Here is a 24,440-nt window from a genome sequence, read left to right as displayed (position 1 = left end):
TGGACCTCTGGTGCTGGTAAGTGGTTCCAGTTGGATTATCATCAGCTAAATATCACCCATGCTCCATCACTGCTCGATGGTGTCCTTTTAAATAGGTTCCCACCCAGGTCTTCTGGCAGTGCAGGGAAAAACACAGCTCTAAGTAACCAGAAGCACACATCATTTAAAGAGCAAAAAGGGAACATCATTACCTCCCTTCCTTCTCTTCAGGACACAAGGCAACACAGAAACACAGGCTCCTTTTGGTTACAGCCTTCCTCCTGACTGATACTGCTGCATGGACTACAGTGACATAGGGTGTGTCACAGACTCCACTACACCTTCTAGATGGGTTCAATCTTATCAGCCAAAAAACAAAACCAAAATTATTTACCCTGAATACTTGCCACACAGTGAGAAAGACATCTAATGAAGAGTCACCAATTTCCTTTCTGGATACAGTCAGCTGGAACAGTCTGAAGTCACCTACAACACAGTTCCCACTGCTGCAAGCAGTTTCATTACTTTGCTGCTTTTACCCGCACTGCTACACCACAGGCTGTTATCTTCCTCAACACCAGTTTATGCCACAGGGCAATATAGACAGCAGGAGTTTAAGCCTAGATGTTTTAAAGCCAGATCTAGTGGTTTTCCTTCTTTGCACCTAAATTCCTAATTCTTCTGGTACTGAACTCCCGGGAGAGCAGGAAGGCTGCAGCAGGATGAGTGGGGTTTGCTCTGCAGCACTGAAAAAAGGAGCACATGAAATTCATGGTCATCTTGCCACCAGATATCATAAAATCATAGAATCATAGAATGGCCTGGGTTGGAAGGGACCTTAAAGACCACTTAGTTCCAATCCCCCTGTCCAAGGACACCTTCCACTAGACCATGTTGCTCAGAGCTCTATCCAACCTCGCCTTGAACACTTCGGGGGATGGGGCATCCACAACTTCTCTGGCCCTTTCTCTCAGCTCTGTCCTCCAGACCTGCGCAGTTGTACTCTGAAGGACAGAGCAGTGACACAAGGAGAAATGCTCTGGTTTGCAGCCCAGTACAAACTGAATTAATTCCTTTGGACAGTGAAAACAAAAAGATGGAGTGGAGGGAGAATTTGGGGGAAAGAAAGGAGAAAAGATGGATCACAAACTCGGTGAGCATGGCGTTTGCTGGCCAAGGAGAATCAAATTCACAAATTCATTCATCACTAATAAATCATCGTCTCATAATCTTAAAACAAAAGAAAAGAAAAAGTTCTCTTTGCAAGACACTGATCTCGCTCTCCCTGCTACTGCCACTCGGAAAACCCACTCCGTATTTCTGCAGCTGACAGGCTCCCCCCTGTCCTTACTATACACCATCCCGCAATAGGAAGTTGTATTTCCCAAAGTCGTCATCCCTGGGGCAGAGCAGCATGTCCTTGCGGGCTTTGGCCAGTTTCTGTTTCAGCACTTCCCTCCGGTCCAGCCACTCCGTCAGTTCGTCCTGGCCATGGGCATAGCGACACTCCTCTCCCTCAGGACAGGCCTTGTTCTTCTGGAACCTGCCAGCACAAGAAGCACGGTCAAGAGGGTACCCCCAGGATGGGGTTATGAGCTCCCTGTCTGGGATACTCGATCAGGACCCACTGAAACATGCTGCGAATTCTCCTTTTTAAGGGTGAGACAATTCTTACAAACCCATGCAGCTGGGAAAAGCAACAGAGACTGGCAACAGAAACAGAGTGATGAAAAGAGCAATGGCTATGAGGGGATTTAGTTATGAGCACAAAACAATGTGAGCTGGACCTGGACCAGCAGGGATGAGGAGAAACCAGTGCACAAGAAAGGAAATGCCAGGTAACCACCACAAAGACAGAGCTTTCTCTAACCAAAATGGCATCTAACCTTCTCAGGGCACCTCAAGGTGATGATTCAGAGGGTGTGAGCATTCAAACCATTTAATAAGGCACCTGGGATTCCCCCACGCGCTAGGCCAAGTTGGACTGTTCAGCAGCCAGAGAGCTGAGAGCATCCTGGCTATGGAGGGCACAGGTGCAGACATGAAACTTGCTCTCCTTTTCTAAAGATACATGCTCAGGAGTGTATTTTTATCCCTCAGTATTGTGGCTGAGCACCTCTGGGATCCAAAAGCAGCCTCACTGTAACCCAAATCCATCATCTCATCCCACTCCTCCTCTATGCAGAAGTCTCTGTGAGAGTGAACTCTGTGAGAGTGAACTCTGTGAGAGGATGAGGAGGGATGACAAAGGTGCTGGGCCTGTTACCCCATCCCTGCAGCAGCAGCACAGGAGGGAGATGAGACAGCGGTACCTTTCGCAGAGCCGGAATTCGCCCATGGGGAAGCGGTAGGTCCAGCAGCTGGAGTCACTGTCTGAGGTGAAGACCTTTTCCTTGTGCTTTTCCGACTGGATGTGCTGCTGCCATTGCTTCTTGCTGTTGCTGTTCTTCCCGCAGAGCCAGCAGTGGTAGCCCATCTAACCGGTGCAGACAGGGCAAAGGGCCAGTCAGTGTGCTGACATTCACATCTATCTGCCTTTCCTGTGCTGGCACTGCCTCTCCCCCCTCTCCTTCCAGAGCATCCTGGAAACTCCACTCAGTCTACGACTTCCCCCACTTCTCTGCCATGTCATCTTCAGGGAACTGTGCTGTCACTAAAGGGAAACTAAGGAGATGCTCTGTTGGCATCTACCTATGGCCCAAACAGGCTCAGCAGACAGGACAGCTCAGTTCACGGACATGGTCCCCCTGCCCCTGCTGATGGCCCCAGTGGGGTCTCACTGCAGGGTCCCCAGGTGCACAGGCAACACAGGACTCTTCAGGAGCACAAAGCCTTACACCAGCAAGGAGTCTAAGGAGGCACATCTGCCTTTAGTTTTCCAAGGCTGCTGTGCTCCCAACCCAGCTCTTCTCCAAGCTTCTTCCTTTTCCAACAGGCCTGTAATGGTTTTGCCAGCTTGCCCAGGAGCAGGCAGGAAGCCTGGAGAGAGGCTGAGCCCACACAAAAGGGAACCTAAGGTAGACTCCTACTGACTTGAGGATTAACAGAAAAGCCATTGCAGAGCCTTGCTGACCCCAGGTCAATCTCTTCTTGCCTCAGCTGTGCTGCCCTTGTGCTGCTCCAAGCCATCCATTTAACCTACATTAGAAGAGAAATGCAGCCCCCACTAGCTCACACCTGGAGCACAGGAGAGCAGCAGGCTGTCAGCACTGAGGAGGAAGAATACAGAACAAGAGATCAGCTGATTACCATGATGTCAGCATAGTCGGTGGGCATCTGGATCTGCTTCTCCCCTTCTCGCGAGGTGAGTGGTGTTCCCTCTCCAGGCTTCCCAGGATTGTGTTTCTTTAGCCACATGTCATAGGTCTGCTGCATATCTAGTACTGCACAAAGGTGACCCATGAAGTCACTCAGACAACCTCCCACACCATGCACAAACTATGAGAAAAGGACGAACGCTGGGGCAGCCCTTCCCTCCCCTCGCCCGCGCAGCAGCAACAGACCGAAGGTCTGCGCTTGGGAGGCCCCATGTCACCTCCTCAGATGAGACCCCTGGGGAGAGGAACCAAATTCACATGACACCACCTGGTATGGGGGGTGTCTTCTATCAGTTGAAAGGCAACTGTGACAGCAGCTACACAAAATTGTCAAGAAGGTAGGAAAGTGCCTCAAGTTCTCCATAGAATTCACCCCACAAGACAATTCTCCATCAGGCCTGGTTCTGCTTGACATCAGAAGACATCTCACTCCAGCCAGGAAGCTAAGGCTGGGGCTGGTTTCAGATCTGTCCCTTTCCTCTAAGCCTAAGCTTCATCCTCAGTGCTAGAGAGGGAAGAGAGCCCTTAAGCAAGCTGGCCACAGGAAGCATTGAGGAGGGGAGAAAGACCTAATGATAGCTTGCTCCAAGTTCATAACCTGCCCAGAGGACAACAGTAATTGTCTCTTGTGGCTTTTGGTTTAAAACGCACTCAGCAAACCAGTGGGAAAGGAAATTTGAGGTGGAAGCTTTAACTACGCATCTGCCCTTCCCAGATCAGCTCCTGAGAGAGCCTATGGAAACACAAATGTATGGAAACACAAATGTTTGCAGACACCAATACGATGCTCTAAGTGCAATGCATTAGTTATTTACTCCTTGCTCAAGGGGTAATTGAGGAACTTGAGGCAATAGGAACTTAAGAATAATGAATGCAAATTCCCCCCAAGTGAAACAACACTGTCCTTAGAAGATTCACCTTTGTGCTTAAGCAAACACGCCCACACTGGTCTGATGTGCTTTAAAGGCCTCAGCAACAAAATGATTTGAATTGTAACAAGTAACAGTTTGGCCCAGCAGAGAGAAAGACCCTCCATAGAATCATAAAGACCAAACAAACTCAGGGCAGGCTTGAAATCCTTTAGGCTTTTCTGCATCTCCCACAGTGGCAGGTGAACACCTGGACAACTGGTCCTTTTTCCCCAGCTTGCTGTTAGTCTGAATAAACAATGATTGCTGCCATAGCTGGCCATCCAGGACACAGGCAACCCCCCAGCTATCCCCCAGATGGTAAGCTGGGAACCTGCATAATTAAATAGAGACAAATTCCTCCAAAAAAGTCACCACCCAACGACGTTCTCGTTCAGGATGTCAGCTCCACCCCTTTGAGTACAATGCCATGAGTAGGGAGTGCCACAGCCCAGGAGCAAGGAATATGAAGTGAAACAGGCAAGAAAGCCAAGGCAGACAGAAGACAGACAAGAGAGATACAGGAGCAGCTACAGGCCAGGACTGGTGCTTTGGCAGAGCTCCATACAGAGCCAGGCCTGGGACTTTACAGGCAACTGGAGGGACAGCACAGGGTGGATTCAAAAGTGCTGCAGAAAGAGAGGGCAGGAATGGAGCAAAGCAAGACATGGGACCAATGTGCACAAGTCTCAGAGCAAGGGACTCAAATATACATGCACATTTACAAAAAGAGCAGCTCTAAATTACTGTAGACAAGACCTGTCCCTTAATCCCACCTAAGCTCATGGGAGCAGCCCTGTCCAGCTCCATCTCTGTTGTCCAGAGTATGTCTTAAAAAACCCTGCATCCACTCCCCAAATGCCCTCTTCCCTCTCCCTAGACTCTCTGGCCCACATTTCCCCACTCACTTTTATTTTCTTTCATGAAGGTCCACATGTCTCTCTCCTCAGGGCTGTGGGCAAAGGAGCAGTTGCCCACATACTGGCATTTCCTGCCATTCTGTGCATGGATACACAACTGTTAAAAAGACAGAGAGAAAAATTTAGCATCAGCACAAATACTCCTTGGTAGAGGGGAAAGTGGGTTCAATAATCAGCTGGGGCATTAAATTGCACACAGGAAAGGTTGCAAACACGACACTTCATACATCATTAACTCATGCTTCTTTTCCTCAATCTTCAGATGACATAAACATGCAGGCAGCTCAGTTCAGCACCTGTTCCATTTCCACAGGTGACCAGGTGCAGGTACAGGTCAAGAGAGCAGGGAGCAACCTGGGTTGACCTCATAGTGTCTCCTGCTGGTCAAGCTGCTGGCCCCCAAAGGTGACTCATTCTCCAACCATCTCCAAGTGGGTGAAGAGTGGCCTTACAGGTTGCTTAGTGCACCACACTAGTGTGCACATAACTTTACCTCACAGCTACCAACAGCATCAGTGCCAGAGAAAAGGAGAAGTTTCCAAGCATCATATTGACTGATCATCCCTTCTCCCCCAGTCCTGGCACCACAGGAGGACATATCATAGGGTAGGGGGAAGGAGCTTCTCCTTTCAGAAAAAATGAAAGAAGAGGAAGAGAGAAGCTATCTATCACCACATTTGGGGCTGGGGTTGGAGGTTAGATATCTGTAACTTTCCTCACAGCACGTGGCTTTTTTAGCTCTTCTTTGAGTTTTACTTTCAAAACCCATTGTGAGCAAGTTTCACAATCTACAGCAGCCCAGCCACAGCAAAGGCAGGGACTGGCTTCTCCTAAGTGTTTCTCCTCTCACCCATATTGAGAAACCCTGACCTAAGGGGACACTTAAATTTCATTCCCAAACCCTGTGCCAGCCAGAGATGCACTAACAGTTCTTGTTATGCTTTAACAGCAACTTCAAAAACTCGCATATGTGCATGGAGTGGTTTAAATGGGTGTTGCTCCTTCTTCTGCTCCACCTTTTTGCTGGATGTGTTTTGTTGCCATCGGTCTGTCCTTACCTCCCATCTCAGCCTCCCTGCCAGGCCTGCAAGGGACCAGCCCTCGAAGCTGTACCATGGTGGAAGGGAAGGGGAAGGGGCATCTGGCATGGGGCTTACATCATATTGCTGTGGGAAGTTGCGGGTGGGAGGCAGTGGTCGGACTGACACCCACTTCTTCTTTGCTTTGGACATCACCAGCAGGACACGGCGTTCCTTTGTCCAGCTGAAGAAGAGAGAATAAATCAAGAGAGGCATAAGGAAGAGCAGAACAAGGGTTCTTTACCTCAGAGACCCTTAAATATTGAGAGCTGACCAGATCCTGCTGTCCAGCTTGTCTCTGCACTATCTGGTTGCTCCTAGACATGCACATCTGTGATGGAGAAGCTACAAGAAGGGTGTTTAAGGAGGACTTCTCCCTGTACATATTACCTATTTCCTAGGATATTTTTTCTCAAAAAGCCACAAAAATCTCCCCCAAATCTCACATGACATCACCACGGATTACTAACCCTTTGACACAGCCAATTCTTGTGCAATCAGTTTCATGAAAAACACTTGGGAATATTTTCTGCTTGAAAGGTGCAATAGAAATGCAAGTTGTTACAAGCACTGTCTTATGGACAGGTGCCAGGAAGTATTAATTCTCCTGCAGCTCCAGCAAGTGATTACCAGGAGAAACCCTGGGCAAAAGCCCCAGCTCTATTCAGCAGCTGCACAAAGAGGTGTTATTTTTCCCATTCCAGGAAGCAATCCTCACCTCCTCATTTCCTCTAGAAACTGCTGCTTCTGTCTCTTCTTCAACAGAAGTCTTACATTTCCAATAGTATGCTGGACTGTGCCTCTGTGGCTTGTGTTATGGGAAGAGAAGTCCTATAAACCCTTCCATCCCAACCTGACAGACTGCCTGGGTGAGACAGGCCACAGTTTTCATGACCCAACAGTTACTTCCCAGACAATATTCCTCTTGCAGAGGGCTTATAAGAAAGATGGGAATAAATTTTTTAGTAGGGCCTGTAGTTATAAGACAAGGGGTAATGGCTTGAAACTGAAAGATGGTAGATTCAGACAAGATATAAAAAAGGAACTTTTTATGATGAGGGTGTTGAAACACTGGCACAACCCAGAGACGTGGTGGATGCCCCATCCCTGTAAACTTTCAAGGTCAGGCTGGACAAGGCTCTGAGCAACCTGATCTAGTTGAAGATGCCCCTGTTCATTGCAAGAGGACTGAACTAGATGACCTTTAAAGGTTCCTCTCAATCTGAACTGTTCTGTGATTCAATAATTCTATCACACCAAACATTCTTATGGGCCCCAAGGAGCTGAGAGGTGCAAATAGACATGACATGCATCACAGAAGAGCAATCAAAGCAATGAAAAAGCCAAGGAAACTAATTCAAAATCAAGCAGAATGCTTGAAGAGGGGTGAGGGAAAGAGAAAGTTGCATTGCTCACCAGTGGCGGGCTTTGGCACTACAGTACTTGAGGTCTTTATCTGGCTCCACCAGCTGCCCATTCCTCCAGCACTGGCCACACACAAATTTCATCTGGAGGTCAAAGGTGCTTGACGTGGGAGTCCGAGGAGAAGCCTGGGGAAAAGAACCACAGTCTCAGGCACACAGAGCCAAAATGCACTCCCCAAACCTGCCACAGTCATGCTGGCAGCTCCCCGCACGCCCATGTGCCAGCGACAGGCCAGATTAAATCAGAGACAGCCTAGCTCTTCTTTGCCAGTGTTAGCTGGTGGCCCATTGAGATTCCAGACAGGAGCAAAACCACTGCTTGCTTCAGCATGATTTCCTGGGCTTTGACATCTGGCTGAAAACACAGACAGTCTGACAGCTTCCAGCACTGACCAGGCCTGGCTGTGAAACCCCTGCAGCCTATCTCCGCGTACAGATAAGCTCTGTGAGACCTGCCCCAGCACTTATCCCCACTTCCCTGCAGGGAGGGCAATCCATGTCCTGCTCACTGCTTGTAGAGAGAGCTTGGTCACACAGCTGAGAGAGCCCCCTCAGGAGGAAGCCAGACCATGCCACAGTGCAGGATCCACCACTCCTGCTTTTGGACCAACAGGCTCATGCCATATCTACCATTTGACACCATGAAGTCAGAGCTGGGTCCTCTTGTTGATATCCTTCCAAGCCATTTCTGGGCAGGTTTCCATCTCTCACGGTTTCTCTGCACTGGGTTTCACAAGCAGGTAATCACAGTCTCTGGACAGAGGTACAATGCATGTATTTCACACCTGCTCAGCCACTGCACTTATTGATCCCACCATGAGAAGGCTGGTTTGGGATTATGACTAACGGATTGTGGAGAAAAAAAAACAAACCAGGAGCCAGTCCCATATCACTGCTGCCTCATGTTTTCTGAGCAAACCTCTGGAAAGCTGTTTGCATTCTGTATCACCCCTGGAAGACATAAGGCTGATGTCTCCCGTTCACTTCCAAACCAAAGAGCAAACCCGACTGCATGCCAGTGGCCCCGGGCCTGGGAGTATGTGAGAGTACAAAAGAACACCCTGGTCATCCAGCTGGCCATGAAGCACAAAGGTCATGCACCAGTAAAACAGTCCTCTGACTGCAAACTGCATCAGCAGCCCGTCCCACCTGCCATGCCTCGGCTTCTAACCCTGAGCATCTCACAATGAGCAGACATTGCAAGTCATGCCCCTGAAGAGCAGGATTCTGCCAGCAAATGATTAGCAATAGCATGGACCCTGTATACATCCTCTGACAAAGGGAAAACAGCAAGCACAGGCAACACAAAATCAAAGCATCTCCGAGGAAACGCCACATCAGCTATTGACTACCACTCTGCATCCTCCAGACCTAGTCTTTTGCAGAAGCAGAGCTGACATATAAAAAGTCTTCTGTCACTGTGAAAAGCTGATCAGAGAGCTGACCTTTGTCTGTGCTGACTACAAGAGGCCATCAGTGCTCTGATGTCCCAGCAAAAGGACCCTACTAGGGAATCAGCATCTCTCTTGAAAAGCAGCAGTGATTCTCTGCTCCTCTGTAAGACAGCCTTTTTGGTGGCTCCCAGCACATGACTCATTCACCTATGCTGGTGATCTGTCAGCTTCCACCTGTGCTGGTGACCACCAAGAACACATCAAAGTGGCTGGTTGTGGGATGAGTAGAGTTGAGACCTGGGCTATCATGGAAGGCAATAAGGTGCCTCCTTCTGAGATGTGCAGCCTTCAAACAGTAGTTTTAATCTCCTCTTGGTCTCCAAAGGAAATGACACTACAGCTCACTACTCACCCATCAAACCTATATGCCTAAGGTAACAAAGTGGCACTGCTGGCATATTCCTTTTTATCAGTCCCATGCTCTCCTCCTGGTGACAGATCTCTCAGCACAGTCAGAAAGCTTTGCTCAAACCTACTGACCCAGCAAAAATAAAAACTGAGTGGCTCCAGAAGGGAAAATAGATCAGAGATAAAAAGAATGTCTCTCAGGTAGTTCAGTAATCTGGGCTGCTTTTTCCACAAATTCTTAACCAAAAGAAGCCCCATGCATTTCTTCATCTGAGTCATGCAAACTGGTGATCAATCCAGTGGGCATGTATGCTCCCAGGATATTAGGAGCCAAGCAAAAAATCAAAGCTGCTGCTGTTAATTCTACATGACTGTATTTGTAAAGGCAAGACATACCTGGCAGGCTGCTGATAACCAACAGTGTGGAAATTGTATCACATGAGGCAAAAGTGCCATGGGCTATGGCACCACCCCTTGCTATGAAGCCAATATAGTGTTTGCTATACACCATGACAACCAAATAAATAAAAGTCTTTGGCATGCTCTCCACTTCAGGCTCTGCAGAAAGCAACAGCCCCAGCATGGCCACTCGTGTCTCCCAACTTCAGGAACCTGTCTCAGTCTGGAGGAGCCACATGCCTCAGGGGACTACATGAGGAGCCCATGTTACTCGGCCACACAACTGAGCAAGCTGCACCTGGGGGCACGTACCCCTTATTAGAGACTTTTCTTTCCTCTCCATGCTTAAATTAATAATTCTGAGGTCAGCTTTCATGGGGTTCTGCAGCTGGCTAAGGGAGTAAAAACAAATTAGCCCTTGAAAACCAGAAAAAATCACGGCTACAACCCCTCAATTCACAGGAATGCTATGGGAGACACCCAGCTACCTACAACAGTCCCTCCTGCTGATTGCCCCTTCAGTCTGCAGCCACTGGGTTACTCCCACAGCAGCTTCTATGGGACCAAATTTGTGGAGTCAGGTGCAAGATTCCTGGCAGGTGCTTAGCAAGCAGTGTATTTTCATCTTCCACTTCTTGCTAAGCCTCCTGACCTGCTCGCAGCTACTGGGCTCCTGCCTGCTGCCTGCCTCTTTTCTCCACAACTGGACAGCCCCAGCTGCTAACTGAGTCCAACTGGCAGCCGTGACAAAACTGCAGCAAAATCCCCCAGAGCGACCTTGCTTCCACTGACCAGAGGGCACCAGGGTGACAGTGGATCACACAGGATGGTGGGAAGGAGGAGTCTGTTTTTACAGCACTCCTGGGAAGTTGTCTTTGCCAGGCAGCCAACTTTGAAAGCTGGAAGGATGCTGAGAAAACTCTGAGTCACGTTAGCCTGCTTGGACAGGAGAAAACAATGACAAAAGTAAACATCTCTCAACAGATAGTTAGCCCTGCCCGCAGGGTCTTCGGCAGCAAGCCAGGGTCTCATCCCAAAGCACAGCTCTGTGGCTCAGGACGTGCTCATGCCAAAGCCATGGTTTGCTATTTGCAAACACATGCATCTGACCGACTTGACTGTCTCCCTGACCAGTGCCAGTGCCAGGCTGCCAATCCCCACAGACAGCTGGTGCTGCCGCTGGTAGGCATTTTCTGACCATATCAACACGGCTGCTGTTTCGCCTCCACACCCTGGAAGGGTCCAGCTCTGTGACAGGCATTTGTGGGGTACAACCAGACTTTGCCACTGGCCATCAGCCCTAACACTGCTCACAGGGCCAAGAAAGTGTAGCTCTCTGCCCATTCCCTGATGTAGCAGGCTCTGGCATTTTGTTTCCTGATCCTCTGCCCTGTGCAAGCCCCAGCAGCCAGAAATGGAACCCTCACTCAGTATCCAGATCCCACGTGCTTCAGAGGACGTGCTCTGACCATGTCTGCTGTTCAGCTTGTTCTTCCAACAGCAGCACCTCCAGACAAAGGTGAATTTGAAGCTGCAAGGCTTACAGGAAAAAAAGCTGTCCGTGTATTTTTTTTATCCCCTCATTATGCACAGAGAATGGCCAGAGAGAGCTTTCTGGAAAATGCAGGTAGATCCACAGCAGGCAGGAGAGAATCGGTCTCTAGACTGCGCTCCTGGGGCAGGCATTGCTGATACAAATCCAACTGCTGTCACAAACTGCTGCAAATTCACGCTTAGTTTCCTTCCTTGTGGAGATGCAGGCCCCTCCCTCTGTCCCCACACCACACAGAAAGAAATCACAGCCAGCTCTGTCTGCAGGAACCATTCAGATCATCCAGGCTCACTTCTCATATAATATAGGATGTAGAAACTTGTCTTTCTCAGCTTCCTGAGAAGCTAGAACATATTTCTTAAGCAAGTCAGTTTTGGGAACTAGAGACCTTGGTTATTCTGAACTGCTGCTTTCCATTCCACTCCCCCACCATTTCAGACCACAACAGCTGCACAGGTTTGTTGCTGAGCATCCCCTCAAAGATGACTCCATCTCATGCAGCATAACCAACACATACGTGGACACAGAGCCCACTGCAAGCATCAGTGCAGCCACCTGCATCTTTCCTGTTGGGCTAAGCCATGCTCATCAGACCTGCTTTTCCCCAGCATCAGGGCCCTATAGCCTTTAGAACACTTCTGTTGGCCCACAACCTAGACAAAAACCAGCTCCTACACACCACATGAGTGACTCAGATTCCTCTCCTATAAAACGCCTCTTCCTCAGGATGCTTACAGACTGCATTCAGTGCTGGTCTCTGCAGAGGGACTCCTGGGTGACAGGTTCCAGATGAAGGTGAAACACCCTTGTTTTGACAATAAGGCATAGACCAAGGGGTGGTGAGCTCAGGCCTTCACAAGAGGAAAGAAGGCAGTCAAATGGGAACAAAGAGGATTCACAGCACTTTCCCCGCTATTCCGCAGGGGAAAGAAGTGCTCCTATGCCTGAGCGCTTGCTAGGAGGCATGAAGTTTCTCATCTTGTCAGACATATTTTATGACAGTAATTAAAGAATGAAAAACTCCTTGTTTTAATGGCAAAAACTGCTTTAGTTCAACCTCAGGGCTGGGAATTGCTCTCATTGGGTGGGCTCTGGTCCTACACTACAGAGCTCCCCTTTGGGGAAAAAAAAGGGTAAGGCAGCACTGCCCATAACCAACAAGTTGTAAGAAAGTAAACAAAAAAGCGCCCTTTGCTTATAACACACCTCTCCAGGGAAAGTTCTTGGCAGTGCTGGAGGGTGCAGCCAGAGGCATCCTCTCCCACACTGAGAGACTGGTGGCACAAAGGCAAAGCTCACAGCCTCCTCCTGGTAAAGCACCATTAAAATCTCTGCCCAGCCTCAACAGCATCTCAACAGACTGGAAGTTCCACCTACTCCTGTATTTATATCAGTCCTGTGGGTCGAGTCATTTCTTAGAGTCCTTCAAACTGCTCTATCGTCCCTTGGCCACTAAAGGGCAGCAGGACACCTTTGGTCCCCACTCTGTGTGGCCACAGTCCTAAAATCTCCCAATTCCACTAGCAAGGTGCCACAGGAAGCACCATTCTCTGTGTGTTGCCCTGCGTATCCTGGAGGATTCACCCCACCATGGAACAAAGCAGATAACAACGCTGCAAAACAAGGCACAAAGCTCAACACCAGCACAGCAACTGGGAAAGCTCTCAGCTGTCTTCCTCCTCAATGGCAAGCCTGGGACCTATCAGGCACAGTAGTGAGAGGGAAAGGGAGAAAGGGCTGGAACTCCTGGGAGCAAAACCAGGCTGCAAGCCCTAGATACACCTTACTTACCATGCTGTTGGCTGGTTTGCTGGCATGTGCCTCCATCTGCTGCCAGTACTTTTTAGATTCCTGCACGATATCTTCATGGGTCATTCCTGGGAACACAAAGGAGACAGAACTGAATTACCTTGCTTTGACCAACACAAGAGAGGGGTTGCAGGACTTCTTACATTTGGGCTTAGTAATCCCTGAGTGGCTGACAGCTTCTGACAGTCTCCCTGTAGTGTCAGGACATGAGCTGTGAGGGGATCCATCATGGAACATGTTTAATCCCAGGCTAAGGAAGATCCTCTCTCTACACAAGCCAAACAAAAGGAGAAGAGTTGGGTCTCTTGAGTTTCTGCTCAGGCTGTCTGCAAAGGACCCAGCTGCTGCCTCTGGGACAATAATTTTTCACTAGGGGTCAAGAGCTTGACAAAGGCTGTCCCTGAATGCCATATCAACAGATTCTACAGAGGCTCCTGAAGACAATGCTTTGTTACCATTGATCTACTGTATAACGGAGTTTTTGCCACTAGGTCGGAAGATCACAGATATCCCAGTGAGGCATCTAGCACCTACAAGACCCCGGAAGTCTCACCTATTCCAGGCTGGGATTAATTAGCCTGTTACACCTTCAAGTTGATGGGGCTGCCCATCAATTAGTGGGCAAAGCAGAAAGTTGAAATTCAACATATACAAACATCAAGCACAACCAAGGCAGCAAGGAAAGACCAACAGTGCAAAACCAACCAAGGAACAGCTGCTAGTATGTAACCAGCAAGGAAAGAGCTGCAAGGTTTCAGGTATCAGAAATGCAACATCAGACAACAAAAAGGGTTAGTCAGACCTTATGTAAGGAATTAACTCCTGACCAGCTCAAGTGGTGAGGGAACAGCCTCTGTTAGCACCAACCAGCCAGATGGGCCCTATGACTCTCAGAGCACTAAACAGCAAGAAAAAACTGTGTAAGGGTAGGAACTGTTTGGTCAATGTGAAGACTGTGACAAAAAAGCCCATGTTATTTAAGTGCTATAAAGACCCAAGATAGCTGCCAAAACAAACTGAAGCAAATATCTTGCAACAGCCAGCTGACTGCAACAAGCGGGGTGCTGAGGATGGCCTTGATGCAGCACCACCAGGACACAGAGGTTGCAAAACTGATCACTTTGCTTATGCCTACAGCTTTTATTACTGAAGTGAGGTGTTCCCCAGATATACTACATGGTCATGATCTTTGATCTGGGAGCCAGCATGTTCCAGAACTTAAGGGCCACCAAACATAAGTTTCATCTCAGCTTAGGCTGTATGTAACTTGGATAAGTTGCATCATTCCTGATCGCAGTTACCTCCGGCTGTTCAGGTCCCTGCCAGGCAACAATACTGCCATTTGCACAGGGCTTGGACAGGATGAAAAACATTCAGGGAACTTTACTATTATTCAAGAGCATTTGCTAATGCCTTTAAAATGGCAGCTGCTACACAGCTGGTACTGCTCGCAGATCAGAGCTGTTTGTAAATTTTCTCCTTTTTAAACATTAATTCCAGAAGAAATAGTGTAGAGTTAGAAAAACTGCAACTTCTTCTTTCGTGTCCAAATATTCCAGGGTTGGACACAATGCTGATCTGCACTTTGGGAACAAAAACTATAAAACTGGGAAAACCACAGGAAAAAAGTTAACATGCTGCACTGGACTTGGCAGGGAAAGGACCAAAGCACCTCCGATCTTCTCCATTCTGCACACCTGCACTGTGGTCCTTGGGGTGCAGAACCAATGGGAGAAGCATACACAGGTCTTGTCAGAAGACTGAATTTCAAATTAAATTCTTAGCAAGTGACTGTCTTCTTTCAGTCCCAGAAATTTGAACTAACTCAACAATACAGTCTAGAAATGTGGTGGCTGGGGAAAAAAAAACTCCTCCCAAATGTGAAAGGATGTTTGCCAATCTACCAGCTCTCCAAAGCATGAACTGTCACAAAGAAATGATCTGGGAACCAAAAGGCCCATGTGTTGATTACTTATAATATTTCAGTATCTTTTGAAACATCATTAGTGAGGACAAAGACTCTGATTTCCACTGATGGAAGAAGATAGCAAGATATGTCTGTGAAAAGCCACAGCGAACAACAAAACAGTCCTGTCTATCCAATTTTCACATCTCGGGAACCTTTGCTCCACTAATATGATCCTTTATCCTCATGAACAAAGCCAAAAGCTCTGTAAAAGCTCAGATGGCTGTGGAATGTTTCAAATGCTAGCTGTTATGAATGATGCCCTCTTCCTATTCTTGCTAAGCAAACAGCCCTCAACTGAAACTCTCTACTCCAAAGCTAAAGCATTCTTAGAGAATGGCAACAACTATCTTTCATCTCTGTTTCCATAATGAAGGCTACACTTAGGAGAGGTAATAAACTACCACTCCAGGAAGGCAAACTCACAAGGAGAGCAGGGTCATATATACAGCCCTGCAGAAAAAAACCCACAAGATAATGGCTCTTGCATTGTTGGAAAAGATGGAAATAAGCATAGGGCTTACTGACCACCTCTGCAGCTCTTAACTCATGGCTTATTTCATCTCCTCAGCTCCCCTTTTGAAATCACTTCTTCAAGTAATGAAGGTAAGAAGAAAAAAATCAGTCTAACTATTTCTTCTACAGGCTGAAGAGGAAGGAAGACGGAGGGAAGAAGGGAGTAAAGAAACTTTTCTAAAAAAATCCCCAAACAAAATAACAAAAATGAACCAACCATGGGGTGGGGAAAAGAGCAAGGTGCTTGAATATTAGAATGCCCAGAGTACTACAAGCAGTATCATAAGCATATAGGGCAGCAGTGGTGGCCTACAGCACACAGGCAACGTGTTATCTTACAAACGCTGGAGTTATAATTTTTTAATTTTTGAGGCCACAAGTAAATGAGGTCAAACAACAAGAATAAAAGATGGCATTTGGCATAGAGCCACACTTGTTCATCACTGTCGCTCATGAGCTGAAGCCAAGGCCAAGGACTGAACTGAACATTAGTTATGACATCAAAGAATGGTGAGAAACATCCATAATGTGCTTCCTTTCTGAAGTACTCCCATTACCCGGCTGGGTGTTGCACTAAACAAGAGCCTCTGATGAAAAAAGCTGTAGGTAGCACTGTGGGCGGACCAGTATCTACACAGTCAACAGGAGAGCAGCCAGAGAAACCCTCCAACATGTCAGTCAGAGACAAAGGACCGAAAGTGCCAGATGTGGCAGTGTCATTACATGAGTGCCCTGAATATACTGTTTGCAAAAGTCCCTTCAGAGGCATCTCATCAAAGGCTTTTTGGGAAACACCAAGTATCTTGTCATTTTCCACTGTTGATGAATTTGTTTTGAGAAACTGGAGATGCACAGCCTTCCTTTATATAACTAACTGCTTTGTCACCTGTGCATACTGCCATTCTCACTGCAGCAGATAGTCACTCAGGGGTCCAACTGCTATTTGCACAAGATTTAAGCACCAAAATACCTTTTAGGATTCAGTTCTACCTAATAATAATTTTAATTCATTCAGCTGGTCCCAAGGGATAGGCTTCCTGGTCTACAAATTATAATAGCACATGTAAAGGGACAAGGGCCAAATCACCTCATAGAACACCTTGGTCCTCTCTTCTGTGTCCCTGAGGAGGCAGAGTAAGTATATGCACAGGCAAATGACAACCTCTCAGTACTCCTAAATCACCCTCTTCCCCTCTCAACTGGCCCTGGGTACACACTGGAAGAAACTCAGGTATACACAACACCAGCCAAGTCACACTCACCTGAATATTGCTGCAGCAGCCAGACCTTGAGCTCAATGAAACTGTGAGCAAAGTGGCAGCTGTCCTCACGAAGGCAGCCATAACGCACCTCATGTCGGCACACGTCAAACTGGAAGTGCTCTTGGAACTGACGGATTTTGGAATATTTCAGGGAGGTGGAACGCACAATGTGGACCAGACACCTGCAGCCAGGCCAGAGAAACATGAAGCACCAGAAGATCAAACCCTCCCCACCTCCTCCTTTCATGTGACATCCAGACATTTGACTGGGCAGGCAGAAAATCAACTCTGGGAGAGAAAGATTCCCTCTGGAAAAAGCAAGCCCCTGTCCTCCTACCCTATCAAGCCTGGGTAGGTACTTTCAATCTCCTCAGCACATGGGTGATGCTCTGCTTTAGTTCAGAGATCAGACACATTTCAAAATATGCAACAAAGATACCAACTCCTCAGGCTCAGCAAGTCCCGAAATCTCAGGATGCCAGGGACCAGGAGGAATTGTATAACTATGTACTTGACATGTTTGTTATACTTGTTTTCCTAAACATTCACTACCAGCCAGTCACAAGCAGGATCCTGAGCTACAGGATCTTTGTTTTGACCTTTATGTAAAGGCCAAACTGAAAGGCAAATTAAGTCAATGGAAAACTTGGTATACTGACACCAAAGGGCTTTGCTGATGCCTGAAATCCTTCAGCACCAGCAGCAAAAACACAGGGTGAAGCCCACAGTGCTATTTATCATGCTTTGAGCTGCCCTATGATTGGAACCCATGGGGAGAAAAGAAAGAAAGAGACCAGGGCCCTGGAGTTAAACTGGCTGGACTTGTGAGAAATTGTTCCCATCAGCACAAAAAACTGTTCACTCACTTGTTGTCATGGAAACTGTGCTTGGCAGAAAGGTTGGAGCAGACAGATGGTGTGTCCTTGGTCCCTTTGCTGATAATCCGGGGTTTGCTGTCAAAGCAAATCTGAGAAGAGAAGAATTAGCATGCTGGGAAAATCTTAGAGAGCAGTAAACCAGAGCCACTTCACTTGGAAGAGGAAGAAGAACCAGAGCCAGCCTATTCTAATGTTCGAAGTCAGAAAGAAGTCTGGTGAAAACTTTGTGGTAGGGCTTTAAAATAAAGCAAGTGAATTTCTGGAAAAGCTTCCGGACAACATATTTTGGCTTATTCTCAACAGTATTTTCCATTGTGGTTGGAAAACTTTTGGTCAGAGCCACATAATCTTTCCGTGTTAGCCAACAGAGCAAGAACAAGGGGGAAATGATGGGGAGAAATAAAAGAACAGCCACTTCACAGCAAAGAACATGTCCCTTTACATATACTGCCAGCGTGGGGAACTCTGTGCTGCAGAGCATCAGGATCATATGAGACAATCCTCAACTGACCAATTCTGTGGCTCTGTACAGATATCAAATGGGAATTTGTTGCATTAAGAAGTTTTGATTTCTAAAGTAACTGCAGCTAAATTACAATTCGAAGCAACATCTCAAGACAGAGAAAGAGATGGGTGATCTTATGAGGCTGTGAACACTTGGTTCAGCTGCAGGGCTAAGGAAGAAATCTACTTCTCCTATCTCCTACACAGTAATTGCCCTCCTGGGAGCAGGACACTGGCTGGGACATAGAGAGTCATAGATGGCCCGCTCCTGCACCTTTAAGATCTCCTTCTTGAAGAGTGCCCAGCCTTCCTGGACTCCTTTGCCCTTCAGGACTGCCTGCCAAGGGACTCTGTCAACCAGAATCCTAAACACGCCAAAGTCTGCCCTTGGGAAGTCCTAGGTAGCATTTCTGCTGCCCCCCTTGTTTACTCCTCCAATAACTGAAAACTATCATTTTATGATTGCTGTGCCCAGGTTGGCCTCCAACCATCACACCACCCACCAGTGCTTCTCTGTTCACAGACAACAGGTCCAGAAGGTGCTTTCCCTAGTTGTCTCCCTCACCAGCTGTGTCAGGAAGTTATCTTCCTCACACTCCAGGAACCTCCTAGACTGTTTCCTCTCTGTTGTGTTGTATTTTCAGCTGAAGTCCCCCACAAGAACAAGGGCTAGAGATTATGAGACTTCTCCCATCTGCTTACAGAATAATTTCTCTGCCTCTTCAGCCTGGATGGGTGGTCTGTAACAGAATCCCACCATGATATCAGCCTTGTTGGCCTTCCTCCAGATTCCTACCCATAAACACTCAACCTTATTGCTGCCATCATTAAGCTTTAGACAGTCAAAACACTCCCAAACATGCAGGGCAACCCCACTGCTTTTCCTGCCTTGCCCATCCCTCCTGAGGAGTTTATAGCCATCCATTGCAGCACTCCACTTGTTCGAGTCATTCCACCATGTTTCCGTGGTGGCAACTATCAACATATCAATGAAGGATGCTTGCCCCCTCCCACCAGCTCTGTACCTCACAGAGGAAGGTGAAGATGCCCTGATGTTCCTTGAGGAGCTTGGCAATTGTGAGGTTGCTCTGCTTGATCCCACCTAGCGGGTCAAAGAGGAGGTCACGGTTGAGGGTCCCCTTCCTCTCCTCCGTCCACACGTCGATCTCTTCCTGGTGGTACGCGAAGGTGCAGTTATCCCCGTACTTACAGTCCTGCTTGTTAAGCATATCTACAAAGCAACAAACAGCACACACCACCACACAAGCAGGGCGGCCCAGTCAGAAACTAAACTCTCTCTCATCTCCTCCCACTGCCCATGCCTCTCAAGGAACTGAAAGCAAGAAAACAGAGCTGAAGAAAAAAGAAAAGACATCTCCCCCCAAGCTTGTCTATATCAAGACATTCAGGAAAGTTAATGCAAACTACTGAATGGTGACAATCTCAAGTAACGTTGCTGTTGGGGAAACCATCTCAAAACAGAGGCCAGCTTTAATTCAGTCCCTGGTAAGGGACAGATCATGATTTAAGTAACACTAATCCATATTAAGTTCTCCCATAGGCCCAGCACTAAGTAGCCCTGTTAGCTTGGCTCCTGCAGTCTCCCCACCTCACTCAGTAGTTTGTAATGGCACTGCCTCAGGGACCAGTCTGGTCACACTGCCTGCACGTACCGTGGGACGGCTGGAGCAAGGGAACAGGTAGAGAGTGCTTCTCCCTAGGCAGAACCACAGGCCTACCCTGGGGCAGCTGAGTGGAGTGGGACTAATGTGAGCACTTGTACAGGAGGCAGGTTCACAGTAAAGCCCATGTCAACAGGGAAGCTCTGAGCACTTGGCTATGCATTGCACCTCACTGTGCCTTTGGAACTCTTCTGCTCCACCACTTTAGAAGCTGCCTGCTCTCCACAGCATGGCAGCTAATTGCCCTTCACTCTGCCTAGCCATCCAGTCCATAGGCTACTGATGGGACAGGAGACCCCAGAGCCAGAAGGCAACAGTTGTAGATATCAACTATAATTTCCCTCCCAGCCTCCCGCAGCACACAGTGAACGGTCCCTTCCTGGCCACCAACTGCCCCAGATCACCTTTGCACAGGTAATAGGATCCTACAAAGTTGGTTTTTGTTGGGCGAGGACGGATCCTCTTCCAGATCTTATCTTCCGAGTTCTTCAGCCTGCCCAGCAGGATGTCCCGCTTGCACTTGTGCTCCAAGCCTTCCCGATAGGTGTAATCACCAGCCTTGGGCCCTGCAGGAGAGAATAACCTCATCAGCCCAGGGAAAGCCAAATCCTAGCCTGGGCCAGCGCTCTGGTGGCAGAGCAAACGCATCACCTGTTTTGGGGTAGCAGATATGACAGGCTTGCTTGAAGACGTGAGTAGCTGCCAGTGGGTTCTTCACTAGCAGGGCTGTGTTGGGCATTACTGGTTCTGGCTGGGACAGCAGGTGCTCGGTGACCTTGGGCACAGCTGGATGACTCACTCCACCAAGGCTGACCTGAGAGAAAACACATGTACCTCTCTTTTCAGCTCTGCAACTACCTGGGCAAGAAACCTCTCTAACCCCCTGCCCCACTCCAGTCTCTCAAAAACCTTTCTCATTTCCTTTCTCATAAAAGTGCTCACATCTGAAATGACATTTCCAAAAGAGCTGCATGCAACTTCTTCAAAGAGAACAAACACTGTGGTATGTTCACTTCAAAGACAGGCCTCTTTCTCTATTGGTAAGGGATCTCAGTTTTCTATCATGAGCCACAGAACAAAATGCCCCCCTTGCTCCTTCCCATTCCTTCCATCACAATAAGCTCTCCACTGAAAGGCTTTTAACCCTATCCCAACCTGAGAAAAAAACCCAAACCACATATCAGTAAATCTTCAGGGAGATTCACGTTGATGTTAATAGGGCTAGCAGATGACAGAAACTCAAGAATAATTCTTGCTCTAAGCTTGCTTAACCATCTCCTTTTTCTCCAAACTGCAGACATAGGACAGAGACAGAACAGTGTATCTGGAGAAGTCTCCTGACAGGGCCAGAGAGCAGCAAAGAGCCTCAGTAGCCTGAAGTCAAAGTTGGCTTACTCTGCCCCATCCTTGAGCGTTATGTGGCTGCCAGATACAGTGAGACACCAGTGTCCATGATCCCCTGTTGACCCTACAACCAAGGCCACACCATGTCTACCCCATCAATATGAAGTTACAGATAAAAACAAAGATGGAACAAAGGTTTTCCTACTGACTGGGGAAATCTTTACCTGCCTTGCCACGACACGGAAGGCAAAACTCACTGGGGCAGGTCAAGGAGAGGGGCCCAAATTACCTACATCACCCAAGTCACTACTACCTTGGCTCCAGAGCACCCTGGGACATCAGCAGGGAGGAGTAGCTCACTCACCACGGGGGATGGTTTTTGGCTGCCAGGTGGGTGTCGCAGTTCCTGAGAGCTAGTTTCTTCTGGGTAAAAGAAAGGGAAAAGAGCCCCACAAGACAAATACAATCATTTCACTTTCAGAGGCAATTCTGCTCACAAAAAGACAAACAAATGCTTATTAAATCAATTTGCTTTATTTATTTCATAATATTTTAATACTTTATCCCCAAAGCAGCTGTCTGGACTTGAAAAAACTCCAGGAAAGGCCTTCTTGTCCCACAAATCTACTGAACCCAACTCTATGCTGCTGAGCACTGGCATTCCCAAGGTGGCAACTCAAAGGTAAGCCAATGCTGAGGTGAATGTGAGTGTTGAAGGCTGGCTGTCCAGTCTCTGCTGTTCTCAAAATACTTTTGCTGCCAACATACTGCAACACTGGGGACAAGCTAACCAAGAAGAAACCTGCCTTTCCTCCTGGACAGGAAGGCACTTTTTGCCCACCATCCTCCCCAGCTTTTCTACTTGTGACATCAGAGTGCAGAGCCTCATTCAAGAGGACACTCACTGCCCTGAATCCAGAGATGGGAAAAACCCACCTCAGCCTCTACCATTCTGCCCAGCATAACAAGGTCCTGCATCATCTCAAACAGTCACCATGACTTTGCTCACTTTGTGCAAAATGAGGAGGGGGGAGGAAGCATGCTATAGTCCAGCAAATTGTGCCAAGGGAGGTGTCCTGGACACCGAGCCAGGTTTAAATCTCACCATTCATCATTATACACCTTTGTGTTCCATTCTCCTCTTTAAACTTCACTCTGTGCACGTACTGGTTGTCTGGGATTACACACCTGACAGCCTTTCTCATTACTCCTGAGCTAAACATACTCAGTTGCTCTTGTCCAAGACAACTCCCTGCTCTCCTCTACATTTATATTCCCATTCTGCCACACCAGCAGATAAAGCCACATGACGGATGTTCTCAGCACTGAAGGAAATAATTTTGGCGTGCATTCGCAGCTAAGGCAGCATAAAACCCCGTCACTCTGCACCTACCAATGGCAAAGGAATCCAAGGCATCCAGAGACCCTCTGCTTGTCCCAAAGGAGTCCAGGGCATCGAGCCGTGTGTCTGTGTAGGGAAGCAGATCCAGGGAATCCAGCGAATCTAAAGTAGAGCCGCCACTTCCTCCTGGTGGGGCCTCGAAGGCATCCAGGACAGAGGAGGAGGAGAGCTGCTTGGTGGGATCCATCACCAGGCCAAAGGAGGCGGGTGGCAGAGGGGTGGAGACAGGGATGCTGGCTGTCACGACTGGAGGCAGCAGCGGAGTTCCCCCCGGAAACACAGGAATCAACTGGGGCATCTCGGTTGGCAGATTGGCAGGAATGGTGCCCTGGACCAGAGACTTCGGGGAATCAGGAAGGAGGAGGATAAACAGCACATTAGGAATGAGGAGTAGAGACTTAAATCTGATGTCCTAGTTTTGGCTGGCACAGAGTTAATTTTCTTCTTAGTAGTAGGTACAGTGCCGTGTTTTGGATTTAGCATGAGAATAATGCTGATAATACACTGGTGTTTTGGTTGTTGCTAGGTCGTGCTTACTCTAAGTCAAGGACTTTTCAGTTTCTCATGCTCTGCCAGCAAGCAGATGCACAAGAAGCTGGGGGAGAGCATGGCCAGGACAGCTGATCTGAACAAGCCAAAGGGATATTTCATACCACAAAACATCATGCCCAGTATATAAACTAGGGAGACTAGATCAGAAGTCACCAGTTGCTACTCAGGGATGGGCTGGGCATTGGTCAGTGGGTGGGAAGCAACTGGATTATGCATCACTTCATTCTCTTGGGTTTTATTCCTCCCTCTCTCTCTCCTTTTCTATTATTATTATTATTATTGTTATTATTTTTATTATCATATTTTATTTTGTTTCAATTATTAAAGTGTTCTTATCTTAAACTACAAGTTTGGATTTTTGATTTTTTTTCATTATCCTCCCCACTGGGGAAGGGGCAGGGGGAAAGTGAGTGAGCAGCTGCATGGTACTTAGTTGCTGACTGGGGCTAAACCATGACAACAGAGAGCAACAGGCTCCCACTGAGGTGCGTGCTATACTATCTGAAGCAAAAGGATACCTGGCAGCTCAGTCCACCACAGACCTTCCAATCTATCTATACTGCAAACAGTCTGGACCAAGATCCCTGAGGAGGTGTTGGGCTACCTGAGCTCATCAGTCTGCAAGGCAGAACCCTGTGCTGGGCACTTAAACCACCTCAGGCTGAGAAACAGTGCAGCTGAGTACACACTGCACCAAGGTCAGGGTAAGGACCATGACTCGTGGCACCTCCCATCAGGGCTTTTTGGCTCAGAGGCATCCAACGTGAATGTGATTATATTGCCTCCAGACCTAAGCTGGCTCACATAACATCAGCAACACTGGCAAATAAAATCTAACATAAGTATGAATACAGACTGCGTCTGCAGCTTCCAGACCTGTTCAAAGAGCATAGGCTGAATGCAGTCTGCACAAAATACAAGAACCTTAGAGCATGGCCACTGTATAAAATACATCCATCATTCCTGCTTCACCCCACTCATTTCTACCCTCAGACCTGCTTCAACTCCTCGACATCAGAGGCCAGGTGGAAGAAAATGTCCGAGGAAGGCTACCTAGGGTACACTTTGAGAGGCAGCTCCATGAAGTTGTACATGGCAAAACAGGCTTGGAGGAGGGTTCTTTAGATACTCACAAGCCACTTGCA

General features: G+C 47.9%; 1 protein-coding gene across 6 annotated transcripts in view; it reads right to left on the bottom strand.

Moving 5' to 3' along the window:
• Positions 1-342: 342 nt before the first annotated feature.
• Positions 343-24,440, bottom strand: part of ZC3H7B (zinc finger CCCH-type containing 7B) — a 43,373-nt gene continuing 19,275 nt past the window's right edge. For 3 of the 6 annotated variants that reach the window (XM_018080469.2, XM_018080472.2, XM_018080471.2), the window contains exons 10-23: positions 22,735-23,083; positions 21,706-21,764; positions 20,649-20,811; positions 20,402-20,563; positions 19,341-19,546; positions 17,800-17,900; positions 16,934-17,115; positions 13,172-13,257; positions 7,620-7,753; positions 6,282-6,387; positions 5,113-5,221; positions 3,229-3,362; positions 2,292-2,455; positions 343-1,522 (exon numbers count right to left, since the gene is read on the bottom strand). In XM_018080469.2, the coding sequence (XP_017935958.1) occupies positions 1,330-1,522; positions 2,292-2,455; positions 3,229-3,362; positions 5,113-5,221; positions 6,282-6,387; positions 7,620-7,753; positions 13,172-13,257; positions 16,934-17,115; positions 17,800-17,900; positions 19,341-19,546; positions 20,402-20,563; positions 20,649-20,811; positions 21,706-21,764; positions 22,735-23,083 (2,148 nt within the window). In that variant the 3' untranslated portion in view covers positions 343-1,329. Of the gene's footprint in view, positions 1,523-2,291; positions 2,456-2,861; positions 3,118-3,228; positions 3,363-5,112; positions 5,222-6,281; positions 6,388-7,619; positions 7,754-13,171; positions 13,258-16,933; positions 17,116-17,799; positions 17,901-19,340; positions 19,547-20,401; positions 20,564-20,648; positions 20,812-21,705; positions 21,765-22,734; positions 23,084-24,440 lie in introns of those variants that run through there. The other 3 variants (XM_018080473.2, XM_018080475.2, XM_018080474.2) reach the window with 2 other exon arrangements.

Source organism: Manacus vitellinus, unplaced genomic scaffold (genome assembly GCF_001715985.3).
Source record: "Manacus vitellinus isolate BGI_N305 unplaced genomic scaffold, ASM171598v3 scaffold_5_pilon, whole genome shotgun sequence".
In the NCBI taxonomy this organism is placed as follows: Eukaryota; Metazoa; Chordata; class Aves; order Passeriformes; family Pipridae; genus Manacus; species Manacus vitellinus.
This window is presented reverse-complemented; position numbering and strand designations above follow the sequence as displayed.